Source organism: Morus notabilis, unplaced genomic scaffold, assembly GCF_000414095.1.
Source record: "Morus notabilis unplaced genomic scaffold, ASM41409v2 Scaffold243, whole genome shotgun sequence".
NCBI lineage: Eukaryota > Viridiplantae > Streptophyta > Magnoliopsida > Rosales > Moraceae > Morus > Morus notabilis.
Window position 1 is genome coordinate 517136 of NW_010359811.1, and position 14475 is coordinate 531610.

Genomic DNA, 14475 nt, shown 5'->3' on the forward strand with positions numbered 1-14475 from the left:
TACTTACGAAATGAAATTATTGTCTGCGAGTCATACCTGCCCCATTAGGGGCGGGGCAGGGCACCCGGTTGACATCCCTAGGTGGTATAGTTACATTTAAGCCTTTAAGGATGCCCTTTTTTCAGCTATATACAAGATTGAAAGTAACGTTTTCATCCATGGTTTATCATAGCAAGTACGAGATTAGTGATGATTACTTACATACTTGTGATCATCTTTTCCACGCTAAGAAGAGTAATAATAATAAAACCGTTCCCTTCTTCTCAATACTTCTTTCTTTCTTTCTTTTTTTTTTTTTTTTTTTTTTTTGCGCTAAGAAATACAAATAAATAAATATCAAATTAATTTTAATGACACTCATAGTCCAATATACAATAATTATTTTCCCCTAAACTCAATATTAATACTTTTCTAGTAATATATTTTAGCAAAATTAAACTACTAGTTCAAAAGTTGGGATTAGCAGAGTTGGTGAGCCCGTAGCATTATTCTAATAACTTCATATTGATGCTTTGCATTCTTGGCTCTAGTTTGCAAATCACAGTGAGAATTGCTGTGCCCAAGATAGCATCGATCAGACTAGAAGTGCTCTCTCCTTCGTTTTTGAATGTTTTTTTTTTTTTTTTTTTTTTTTTTTTTTTTTTTAAATTTTGAGGGAGGAGATAACTGATATCAAAGCTTTCAATACATCCCAACTAGATTGGCACCCATTTAAAAGGCTCATCCTATATCAAGCCTCCAACTCAATATTATTAATAAAAAGAAGCAAAAATACAACAGAATCGATACAAAACTGAAGTGGAAAATAAAAGCAAACAAGGCAAAGGAAAACAAACGAAAATACAAAAGCCGGAGGTTAATAGCAAACAATTTAGCCTAAACTCGCATGTTGAGAACAAACCCCCCCAATTATGCCTCGTTAAAAACTCTCTAGCCAAAACTCAATGGGAAAAAGATCTAAAGGGAAGAAGAGTACATAATTACTACAAACAGTCGGCTTAACAAATGATGAAAGCAAAAACTAATCATAAAAACGATACGTGGAAAAATCGACCATGTCTTTAGCCATACCCGCCATGCAGAAACCTGGAACTGTAACCCACCATGTTTCATCTTCAAAGCGAACAGCATTAGTAGCAAGCCTGTCTGCCACATGATTCCCTTCCCTGAAGATATGAGAAACACAGTACATCTTGCTATTGAGAAATTGAATATCCCGCTTCCACCTAGCTAAACACTGCCAAGGGATATGAAGACTTCTGGTTTTGAGCAGATTGATAACATACAAAGAATCACACTCGAATCAAAGACGATCCCAATCTTATTTTTGGGCATAATGAACTGCAGTAATTACCCTTGTCAGCTCAGCTTCATAAGCATATAAAATGCCCAGAGGCTTGGCAAAGCACCCCTTACAAAAGCCCCAATAAGTTTTGAAAATATCACCACAACCCGCAAGCCCTGGCGATTCATTCGCAGCACCATCAGTATTAATTTTAATCCAACCAAGAATGGGAAGAGACCATTGCACTTCAACAATTTGAGGCGCCTTAGAGACTCTATTTGGAACATTGAAAGTTTTGAGAATCATTAAATCAGTAACAGTGGTTTCCATAGTCCCAGAATCAAGATTATCTGCTTCTTGAATACAATGCCAAAGGAGCAGAAGGACTTGTTGTAGCCAAAAAGATGCATCATCGCAAATAATCTGATTACGCTTCTTCGAAATAAGCCAGAAAACTGGGATTACTTCTGCGATCCATAAACTTTTCACCTGTTTACTCATCCTTACCTTGAAAGTAGAGTCAAACTGATGACGAATGCTATCCTTATTGAGACGAGCATGGAAAGTACTGTCTAACTTATCCCAAACACTGTTAACAAAACGACATTCAATGTGTTCGACAGATTCCTCCTCTGACCGACAAAATCTGCAGCAGGAAGGGAGATGAAAACCAATCTTTTTGAGGTTATTATCGGTCGCTAGACGAGCGTGAACTGCTTTCCAGACTGTAATTGATCTTCTGGGTGCATTGAGGTACGCCAAATCTTATCACCCCATGTCCACTCCTCTCTACATGGCCGTATAAAGTTATAGTCCCGGATTCTGGGAACTCCTTACGGGCAATGTTTCCAGCATAAAACATCCTCTCCTGTCGAAATAGGAACCTCAACAATGGCCTTGGCTACATTGTTCAGAAAAAGAAACTGATTCATGCATTGATATTTTACTAAATGTTTATGTGAGAAAAATGTTGTACTTATTGAGCTAAGTTTCACGTTGCAGATAAACCTAAAACTAGACGGGCGTGTGACGAGCGAGATTGTGGGAGATGGGATACCACATGCATATTTATTTTCCGTTGAACGTTAAGAGTTTATTTAAGAGTTAATTTTAATATTAATATGTTACTATCAAGTTTATGGATTTTTATGATAAAGACTAAGTGATTGGATTTCAATTATTTTTAGATTATTTGATTTTGAATAAGTTGAATAAAAAAATGAAAATAATGATTTTTTTTTTGTTTCCGGATTGGACAGGTCCGGTTAACCGGACATATACCTCCGATTAACCAGTGACCGAAAAAAATATATTTCAGGCTTTCAAATATGTAATATATTATTTAATTATTTCAAATTCGTTTTATATTCCCCTAAAATGATGCTTAATTGAAAGGTTTCACAATTAACTATAACGGTCCGTAAGGGGGTCATTACAAATCGTTCACTAGGTATATTCATAAATTAATTTGATTAATTTATGAGCTTATAAATTAATATATTTTATAGACTGTTTCAAAAATTTTATGAAATTTTTTTTATACACAATCGGCACCTATTCGCTTGCGCATCCGAAATCGTTTCAGAAACTAACAGAATGACAGTCTCAGACTTCAATTTGCTTATCATATATTCAATAAATATGAATATAAAGAGGATAATACAAATATATAGGAAATCAAATATTTATTGATATTAAATTGTGATGAAGGCATTGTTACATTTCTTCCTCAAGGCATAAACTTTAACAATATTAACATTCATGGCTACTCACTTCATCATGTCTCTAAGATATAAGGAATGAAATTTAACTATCTAAAAATCCATACTGAGTAAGTCAAAAGACACGAATCTACAAATAGGAATTTTTAATAACTCGGGATTAAGATCATTATATATATTACCATTGATAGACTCACTTAGAATTTATATCTTAAAAGAAATTATAATAAATTCATATTGTGTTTTGTCTTAGTCCAACATAATCTCATTATATAAAATATACTCATTCGATATCCCTCCATATAAACGATTTGGAAGTGGATAAGCTCGTTTTATTCTTAAAGAGAATGACATGTATTAATAATGTCTTAATTAAATATTCCAAACTTTAATATTAAACTGACTTATTTTGATTATTATCATTAAATATTATCCTCTAGTATATGGCAATTATATACAATATTTAAGATCACATAAATAATTATGAAATTTTCAATGATACTCATAAAATATGCACATAAAGTAATGAAAATTTTCTTTTATCCTTTTATCACTTCTCATGCCTTTAGGACATCGTTCCTAACAGATAGATCGTCACGAGTTGCTATCAATTGAGGAACCGAGATTGGCTCGTGCATCTGTGTGCGCGATGGACACCCTCAAGACTCATTCGAAGTCACATTTTTTCAAAGTATAAGATGAGGTTGTTGACCTTCTCAAGGTAAGCTGTCATTTTAAGTTCTTTTGTTATGTAATTATCTTTTATCTGGTTGAAAACCAGTTGTAATTAGTAGCTTATCCCCTTCAGTCGCTTGGCTTCGAGCGTTTTGGCCAGTCGTAAGCCGGCCACAAACTTCCAGTCGCATATCAGGCTTTTGTTGTCGAGTGCGACTGTTACTTCCAGTGTTATTTCTCCCACAAAATCTGCAAGAACTTGTGATGTGTGATAACCCAAACATTTTTTCTTTAGTCAATCTTTTTTTTCCCAACTATGGTCCTCGTAAATGTTTTTTTTCCTAATTGCTCTCCTCAAATAATACTTCCTGCCTAAACATTTATGTCATACAAAGCTCTCAAGTACCTTTTTTTATATGCACCTTTTAAAAAATTTATTTTTTAATTTTTTCTATGAAAAACTTTCTCTCTTCTAAATGAGCTTTATTAAACTTTTCTTTAGCTAAACATAACTATTTGCAAAATAATAAAGGGAGAATGAAGTAAATAGCATATTACAACAAATAATTAAAGAAAATAGTAAGTTTTAAAACTATTGAAGTAAATAGTAGTAAATTAAAAATTTATGTTGTAAAAATATCTTTTTACCACTTAAATCCAGTCAATAAAAAATTTATGAGATAAAAAATCTTTTTACTGGCATTTACTTCAAATCTTTTAAAATGTACTATATATTTACTTAATTTAGTTTCAAAAAACTATTTTTTACTACCATTTCTAAATAATCTAAATAGATAGAGCTAAATTTTAAGAGAAATTTTAAATTTTCATATAAAAAAAAAAAAACTACAGGAAATGCACGCATGAGGCGGTGCTTCTAATTAGTGAGTGTATTACAACCAGCTGTTTGAGTCCGCTCATACACGCATACATATAAAGTCTGAATATAGACAAACTAATGACAAGTTACCACCAAATTTTAAAAATAAAAATAAAAAGGGTAATAAAAAGATAATTAATCACATATAAAATAACTTTTCCATGACTCTTCCTAATGAGCATGAGTTAAAAAAAAATAAAAAATAAAAAATAAAAACTTAAATTCATTTAAAAAACAACCAAAAATTGTTTATTTCCAATGCACAGAAAATTTTAAATAACTTGTGAAGAGACAAGAGGCTTGTGGGATAAAATGCGCCTAGCCTTGAAGTTTTTTTGAAAGCAAAGTCACAAAGATAGAAACAACAATATTTTTCTATGGACAACAACACGAGGAATACCATTCTAGCGATGACAATTATGTCAAATATGATTATTATCTTAGGCATTTTGAATGAGAATCTCTCTTTAATCCCCACATTTATTTCTTTTTTATCATCTGATTCCTCTAATTTGATTATTTCACTCTCTGGATATAAAAAGCAAACGCATCCGGAACCTCTAAGGGTTCGTTTAGTATGATGATTCAAATCAGAGTGATTCTAATCATGAGTCTGGAACTAGAACCATGATTCATGATTTTAAGTTCAAATTATGATTCTGCAACCATGATTCAGAATCAGGGGTTTGAATCACCTTGAATCAAGAGGGGAGTGATTTTAAAATCATGAGTGATTCTGGTTTAAAACATCACATCAGATTCCGAATCATGATTCAGAATCATACTAAACACTAATTCTGAATCATGATTCTGAATCACTGTAAACAAACACTGATTCTGAATCAGAATCCAGAATCATAGTCCTAGATCCATCTACCAAACGCCTCCTAGAAAAAAAGGCCAATGTAATATGTGAGGAGAGAGAGGTTAAAAACATTGAATAAGCGCCAAAAACTAATTTACTTTAGATTATTTCGGGAGTGCTTTCGTGAAGTGTTTCATAAGTGCATTGAATCAAATAATATTGAACTACCTCCTACATTGAAGTTTCTTTCTATCGAAAAAGAAAGTTAACATAAAACTTGATACATGTGAATACGAGTAATACATATTATCATTACAATACTACAAACTATCACAGTGGATACCAGTAATTCTTGATTTGTGTCTTAAAAGTATATTTGGTATTTTAAAATAAGCCTATCCATGACATTTTATGACATTCCCTGTAAATATATATATATATATATGAATTTGTGGCATTTATATAGAGTTCGATAAAGTACCTTCCATGTAAGGTAGTTCTACAGAGTTACAGGGCTAAGATATAGAATAGTTGATCGCTTTTATTGGATTCACCTTTTACTTTTAAAGTTATTTACAAATAAAATATTTGATCGCTTCTCCTTCTAAAGAAGTGATCTGTGCTCCGTGTGGTGCTGAATTACGGGAGGAGAAAAAATCTCCTCTTGTCCAATTCTGTTTTATATACAAAATTTTAAATATTCAAACTGGGAAATAATTTTTGAAATATAAATATCTGAATTGGAATATAGAAAATTACAGATAATAACTCTTTCCTGTGGTAGGCATGCACAGTGTTGTCCTGCCACACTGTGTCATCCAATTTTTACTTATTTAAATAATCGCGTCATTCAATATTAATTGATTGAGTCTTCTAAAAATAATTACATTATCTCAGAGTATGTGTAATTATAATTTAAATTTTACTAATTCTAAATTAATATGTCAATCCTATTAATGTCAAGTGTACAAATAATTTTCAGAAATGACAAGGGCAACTCTTGTGATTGCAAGTTTCAATAAATTTAATAATTAATTAAACTCTTTGATTAACTTATTAATTTTGTTAATTCCAAATTTCTTCACTGAAAATTTAGAATTAAACTCTAGAAATCATAGACATTTATTACTCAAAAGAATTTGAATCGTCCATTGATATAATCATTACATATGGATCAACCATCTATAAATAGTTCATTATTAGAGTTAAGTTTATAATTTCTTTTACCTTTATAATTACGTATTTATTTATAAGTACCATTGATTCTCTAATGAACAATATATTTATAATTTACCATAAATGGATCGTTCTTACACATGAACCAACATATTAAAGGAACTATTTATCTCACTTCATTATGAAAGAATCGATTTTATCTTGTAAATTAATATTCTGAGCTATCTACTTTATTGTGCTTCCAAGATATAAGGAATAACATTGATAAGTGTATGAATATGCACTTAAAATGTTCATAATTGCTAAATAAATTGAGTTTTAATTAAATATTTTCGTGGAATTAATATTTTGTGAAAGTATTTTATTTTAATTTAATTTATTTTGTTTTGTAGAAAAATAAGATATTTGGGCCAAAACTATAAAGAGAAAGAGAGCCCATCTAAAGCTCATAAACCCATCAGCCCAATGAAGCCCATCAGTAGCCCAGCCGTCCGCCAGCCGAGCCGAGCCGTGCAAGCTTCCCTGCGCTGCCACGTGTCATTTTCTGGCACGCCCCAGCCGCGTGGGACCCAGGTGTCCCCTTGCGCACGCGCGCTTGGCGCGCACCGCCATTCCCCTCGGGCGAGTTCTTCTCACGCGCGCGTCAGGCGCTTCTTCGTTTCTCTCTGCATGGGCCCCGACCGTGTTGAAGCTTCCACTTGCAGCGCGGCACGTGTCCCGCGCGTGCAGCAGCTCTCCAACCACTTTCCGCCACGTGTCCCTGCACAATAACATTTCCTCTCCGCAAATCACAGCACGCCACGTGTACTAGCTGTTGCACTCCTTAATTCTTCCGTTCCAAACCGTTTCTGCTAGTTCTCTCTTCTACTTTATCAGCTTTTACTCACTAAATAAAGCCTTGTAAATTAAGAAGACGTTTTTAGTTTTATTTTCTTTTTCTTGTTGCTGATTGCAACTCTTGACATGGCCAGAAACTTTATAAATAGGAGCTTTGTTAGATGTATTAGGTTGTTGATTTTTGGCTTAAGTTTAGACACATTTTCTCTTATTTTCTTGCTCTTATTCTCATACTTTCTTTTTAGAATTTTATGGGAATTATGTGCAAGTTAGGCTAGAGTTCTTTGGTGAGGTTAGAGAGAAACCTATATGTGAAGTGATCTTGAGTGGATTTTGATTCTCCATTTGTTCTCCAAAGTTTATATATTTGAGTGATTAATTTTCTTCTATCTTCTTCTAATTTCTCATATTAATATATTCTATTATCAACTTTTATATAAATCTAGTCAAGCTCTTTTTATGTGATTGTTGCATGATACTATATATTGGTAGGTATTATTTTATGAGTAGTATTTTACTGCAATATTGCCAACGGTATGTTGTCGCTTTTAGATTTTTCATAAGATAACTTTTCCTAATACTAAACGTAAGAATTTTACTCACTCGAATACATTTTAATTCACATGTTCTTCAAATATATATTTTCTGATTGTTAGTTTGGGATGTGAAACTTTCAATTGAGTAATCTCAAATATCAAAATCCATTCGGGTGAACGAAGCATATAGGGGAATCTCGACGCCTTACCGATTTTAATTATATAATTTTCTCTTATATTTTTCTTACACTTAAACTTCTCAACAAAAATTTCATTCTCTTTTATTTTTACTTTATTATTTATCTCCTAAAGCTTTTTATTTGCTAATCATTTCTTGTTCAATTTGTCACTTCCTCATGGGATCGACCGTCCTAATTGTGCTACAATTGACCGCTTGTTTTGTACACGTTTAGGCATAATTAAACATTCATTAAATAAAAATTTTTACCGAGTAAGTCAAAAAGTAATTCATAAACCGGATTCTATTAATTACTCAGAATTAAGATCATTTCATATATGACCATCACAGTGATTATTATTCAACATTCTATAAATTATCAGAAATTATTAGAGATTTAAATTTAATCTTGTACCAATCCTATGTAATCATATTACATAAAGTACCTTCATTTTAATGACTCTTCATAATTTACAACCCAGATAAGACTATCCCATTCATAATGGAACGTGCCGTACTAATAGTACTCAACTAAAGATCTCAACTTTAATAATATAAACAATTTAAAATATTATTTTTAAATATTATTCTCTCATATATAACATATATATATATATATATATATATTTTGTCACATACATAATCAAAAAATTTGATGATATTTATAAAATGTCAAACATACATGCATCTAAACAATTAATAGAAAACTACTTTATCTTTAATTTTTATCTTTAACATACATAAAAAAAAAAAGACAGTCTTTTTTAGTGCATTCTCCGATCAATTTGCCAAGTGTCAACTCCACATTTTTTGCTCTTTTTTTTTCTTTTCCATGTTTGTTCTTTCTTTTATTTCCTTTTTCTTCCTTTTTGCCAAAAACTCCTTAACAATAAAGTTATTGTAATGTGCTTCTTTGAAAATTTAAAAGACACATACAAACTCTCAAGAAAATAAAAAAGATAACGCAAATACTACGTTTTCATAGTAGTTATGGATCATCACGGGCCGTGATTCACGGCGCATATGGCAGCATGCATAAGTGCCACATTATATCAAGTTTCATGGTATCATATCAACTTACGACAAGACACTAACAATTTAGATTATCTGTCTAATTTTATTGTCTCATATGTATAGTACCTAGTCAATTCCATCTTATGTCACCTTATTTAAAATTTTAAATGATTTTTACATATTTTAATATTTAGTCCATTAAATAACGTGGCATAATGTTATTAGTTTGACAACATTTCGGACTCAAAATTATACATAAAATCTAAGTCTAAACACTATAAATAAGTAATATATATAATTCTAATTGTCCCAATCAACATGATGAATCCCTTTATTAAACGTTTTTATTTCTTTCCAATACTATGAAGAGACCAGATGAGGGACGTGACATATATAAAATGTCGCTTTTCTTTGAACAAACCAAAAAAATGGAAATTGTAGCAAGAGCGGCCATGCGCAGAAATTATAGACAAGACAATATGTTCAAAATTAGTTAGCCGGTGCTTTAGAATCAACCTCGAAAAATGCATCAACGGAAAAAAGCAAAAAAATTGATATCAAGGTTTATATATAACCTTACTTAAAATTATATTTGGGCACTGATAATAATGAATTCATTATTTGGGCACTGATAATAATAAAAAATTCAGTTTCATTTTTTTTTTATTTTCATTCAACTTTACGTAAAATTATATTTTAATAAAAGCACTATTTTTTTCTCAATTAGTAGTTTGTTACTATATATCATATTTAACCAATCTAACCTCCTGATCAAAATTTAGTTGGTCCACATTTGGCTTTCTAAGATCATGTTGTTCTAAATCGTACATTATGAGTAAACAACTTTCTATTAAGAGGTTTTACGTTTGGAATCCATTCCTTTTTAAATAAAAAAAAATAGATAAATAATTCTCTTAAGTACTGATTCAATCTCGAATAATAATAGTACTCAATGGTACTCAAAAATAAAAATATAATTAGAGAGGTAAAACAGATTTCTATCTAGCTCTAAATATGAATTATTTATTGAGTATTGATCTATATGTAATGACTCAATTGAATGGATACTTCAAATTCTTATAAGTAATTAAATGTCTATAATTTCAAGAGTCAATTCTAAATTTATAGCGGAGTAACTTTGGAATTGATAAATTTAATTAATTGATTAGAGTTTAATTTGTTATTAATTTTATTAGAGCATGAAATTATGGATCCGTGGATTCCCTATCATCCTTGTGTTAACTGTTAGCCAAGATGAATTAATGAGATTTAATATTAATTTAGAATTATGAAATTCTAAATTAAATAACTCAAAATAAATTAATTATGAATTAATTTAGAATTTCAAATGTGATTATTTAAATAAACTATTTTGAAACACATCATGTGTTTGGACCACATGAGCCACACACCCAATCACCGGCTGTAGGGGCGTGCGGCATAGGGAAAAATCCTTGTGGAAGTTTGTTACTTGTTCTCCAAGTTATCAAAGTTACCTACTTATAAACAACTTATTCAATTTGAATTTAAATAATTTGAATTGACTTTAAATAGGTATTTGAATTTGAGTCAAAATTAGATAATAGGATAAAGTTAGATTTATCTCTACATGGAGACTGTTGGTGATACCAACCTCAGGAGATATATAAATATGAGATATTGGAAAAACTTATTCTCTTTATAATTAGAGTAATTAATTGAAGCCACCTGCTATGCACGTGTGAGTAATTTTATAAGCTCCATTTTATATTGTATTATTACTTTTGTTTTTCTAATAATAAAAATCTCAGTTAGTTGTTAGTTAATACACAACTAATACAAAAAAAAATATATATCACCAGGAATTAAATAAGGGCGGGAGAAAGAATGAAAAATGAGGGACTAAAGAAACAAATAAAAAAGGCAACGAGGACGAAAAAATGAAAGTAAGAAATGTGAAAAAAAAGAAACTTAAAAAAAAGAAGGTAAAGTGGTGAAAAAAAAAAACAAAAAAACAAAAGAGTGAAAAGCAAAAGAAAAGAAAACAAAAATGATAATAAGATTAAATAAGGGTGAGAGAAAAAACAAAAATTAGGGGTTAAAAAGCAAAAAATAAAATAAAAATATAGGGACCCAAAAACAAATAAAAGGAAGAAAAGCAAAAAACAAACAAACGGGGATGAAACATTGGCACTTCACGCCTTTTATATATGTAAGGATAGACGTGCACCATAGCGAGAGAAAAATGAAAAGAAAAATTATTCTATTCTCAGTCTCATTTTACTCATGTTGGGATTTGTTGGAGAGAAATTAAGTAATCTTTCTTGTTTATTCTAAAAATCGCATCCACCCAAGTCTAATTAGTCTCAAGGAGTAGTTGAGGAATGAGGAAGATTCGTAGTTATTAAGCATCTAAAAGCATTTGAGGGTCAAAGATTCAAGTTATCGTCTTAACCGCTTCACCTAAGTAAGATAAATAACAAATTATCTATTCTATTTGTATAAATTAATATAATCTATAGAGTATGCTCTAAAAATTTTAAGAATTTTTTATTATACCAACTCACATCCGCATATTTTTTTTCTTCTAAAATCATTTTAGAAACAAACAATCAAAAGACAGAATTATATAAATAAGAGTTTTTTAATAACTAAATATTAAGATCATGCTATATATGATTATCGGTAAACTCAATCTGAATTTATGTGTTTAACAAAAATTATTAGAAGTTCAAATTATGTCTTGTCCTAATCCTACATAATCAAATTATGTATAATGCACTCATTTAAAATCCCTATGTATTAACAATGCGGATAAGATTATTCATTATTAATGTAAATGACATGTATTAATAATATTTTAATTAAAAATGCTGAATTAAATTAATTTATTACGGACAAATTATTTATTATTAATGAAAATGACATGTATTAGTACTATTCTAATTAAAAATTCTGAATCAAAATAATTTATCATCAAGATATATTATACTTATATATAATATTTAAAGTCATATAATTAATTATAAAACTTTTTCAATAATATTCATAAACTATTTAATAATATATGCACATAAAATAATAAAAATTCACTAAATTTTATTACTAATAGAAAATCTAAATACATCATATATTTTTTAAGGGTACTATTCCTAACATTTTCCCGAACCACTAAAACAGTCTGGTCTAAAAAATCTAACGATTTGGAACAAAACCGGGTTGTTCACAGCTCTACCGCATAGACCAAAAGGCCCTCATTTTTCTTGTTTCTTCCTCTTCCTAAGGATCTTCTTTTACTCGTTTAGGACTTATCCTTTCAATTTATCATCACATACTTTTAGAGCTTTTCTTTTTCTTTTTTTTTTTTTTCTTTTCTCAATTAGTAGGTTGTCCCAATATGTCATATTTGACCAGTGTGAACCTCCTAATCTAAAACATAGTTTGGTGAACTCCATATTTAGCTTTCTAAGTTTATGTTGTTTCAATGTAATTCTATAATAAGGAACTTTGGATTAATCTCACTGACGCCCTTAAACTTTACTGTCATATTTAGTTTGACCCCTGAACTTTAAAAACTCTCATTTCGTCCCCTAAACTTTGAATTTATCCCACTTAAGCCCTTATGTTGTATTTTTGTTAAAATCAAATAGAAAAATTGGGGGTGTAAGTGTGGCAATGTAGTTTCTATCTGCTTGTTTTTAATAGAATTTCAAACTGAAAGACCACGTGATTGTATTACTTTCTTTTTTTCTATATGTTTTTTAATAGAAATTACAACAAAAAGGGTTAAGTGTGAACAATTTAAAATTTATGAGGTAAAATGAGAGTTATTCAAATTCAAATGGCAAACTGAAAATGATCCTAAAATTCAAGAGGCACTGGTGATAATAATCGAGGAACTTCTATTGAGAGGTTTTACATTTGTAAGCTATATATATATATATATATATATATTAAGAAGAGCTTTCAATGGTTACATTTATATGATCATTACTCACCAAATATATAAATTTAATAATGTGGTCTCATAAGAATATAATTTTATTAATTATCAAAAAAATTTAGTCAACTACTTAATTTATTACATCTATCATATTAATATCTATCATCAAAATAACAAGCCATTAATTAGGATTTTTCCTTCAATTTTGAACTCAGGATAAACCGCATAGATATCTTTTGCCCTTTTTTTATCGTTTCTTCTACTTTCTATGGATTTCGCACTCGTTTTAGGATTTTTCCTTCAATTTTATCACTATGTTTAGGGTTTAGAGTAAACTACAGACTTTACCTTCTAAAAATGTAGTGTTCAAAATTTTCACTCTTTATTCTTAGTACTCTTTTTGACTAGTATAATTTTTTTTTTTAACTAAAAAGCCATTAATAAAAAATAAGAGATAAAAATCTAATACCCACATATTCTAAGATATATTTGTCACCTTTTCTCTCAGGTTTAATCTGGATCTCTTGATGTTTTTTCTCCAACCAAATCCAAATTTCTTCGCTTTTATTGTTGTGTGTGTTTTAGTGTGCATCTTTCTTACCCTCTTAATATGAAGCTTTTTAAGACGGAGGTTTAGAAGATTTTGACGCGTCGAAGATCAAAGTTTTTTCCCTTCCGGAAATAATCGATCTAGCCAAAAATAAAATAAAAAATAAATGCCACAATTTTATTGTTTACCGCAAGATTTACACTGCAAGGCATGGTTACGTACGTATATATTTACCGTTATACTGTGCCCACAACCATTATCTCTATCAAACTTGTTATATACTCTCTATTAAGCAGTCGGTTGAAATAACTATTATGATAAAAAAATAAAATAAAATAAAAAAGAGGATAATTACATGAAAGAAATCAAGACAATAAATGTGTTTGGAGGACGGACTCAAACAATTCTTTTTTGGGTTCAATATTTTCTCTCACAAACAATTTAAATAAAAAGTTCTATTCCAGTTCTCTCACAAAAATTCAATTCTAATTCAAACCACAAGGATTAACCATGCAAAGAAATTTAAATATAAAAAGTTCTACTATAATTTTTTCTCTCATAAAATTTTAATTCTAGTTCAAACTACAAGGATCAAGTATGCCTGCCTGTAGTCAATGTGAGAGCTGTGAAATTTTTTCATTACCAAGGCATAATAAAGGTTTCTTCTTGTCCCTTTTTTTTCCCCTTGCACTTAATCATCTTTAAGTTATTTTTTCAGCTCTAAATGTCTTTGTTCTTATTATTCCGAAAGATCAAAGTCCACAACTTGATTGATTTTTGCAACAAAAGCTTTTTATTTTAGCTTATAGCAAATATAACCTAACCCCAAAGAATCCATTCATACTAATTTTGAGAAGAAAATGAAATGCAGCTGAAAACGCTAAAGGTTTGTTGTG

The 14475-nt window shown here is 30.1% G+C and overlaps 1 protein-coding gene across 1 annotated transcript; it reads right to left on the reverse strand.

The window, feature by feature from the left end:
* Positions 1-1021: 1021 nt before the first annotated feature.
* Positions 1022-2062, reverse strand: LOC112091032. Its single transcript, XM_024163720.1, has 3 exons — positions 2058-2062; positions 1355-1931; positions 1022-1237 (listed from the first exon to the last, which is right to left on the reverse strand). The coding sequence occupies exons 1-3, from the start codon at positions 2060-2062 to the stop codon at positions 1022-1024; spliced, it is 798 nt and encodes a 265-aa protein (XP_024019488.1).
* Between the last annotated feature and the right edge of the window lie 12413 nt (positions 2063-14475).

Excerpts from the sequence above, each read along its gene's own strand:
- LOC112091032 (XM_024163720.1), bottom strand. Across the intron at positions 1,238-1,354 it reads ATGAAGCTGAGCTGACAAGG|TGTTTAGCTAGGTGGAAGCG; the intron begins GTAATTACTGCA and ends ATCCCTTGGCAG.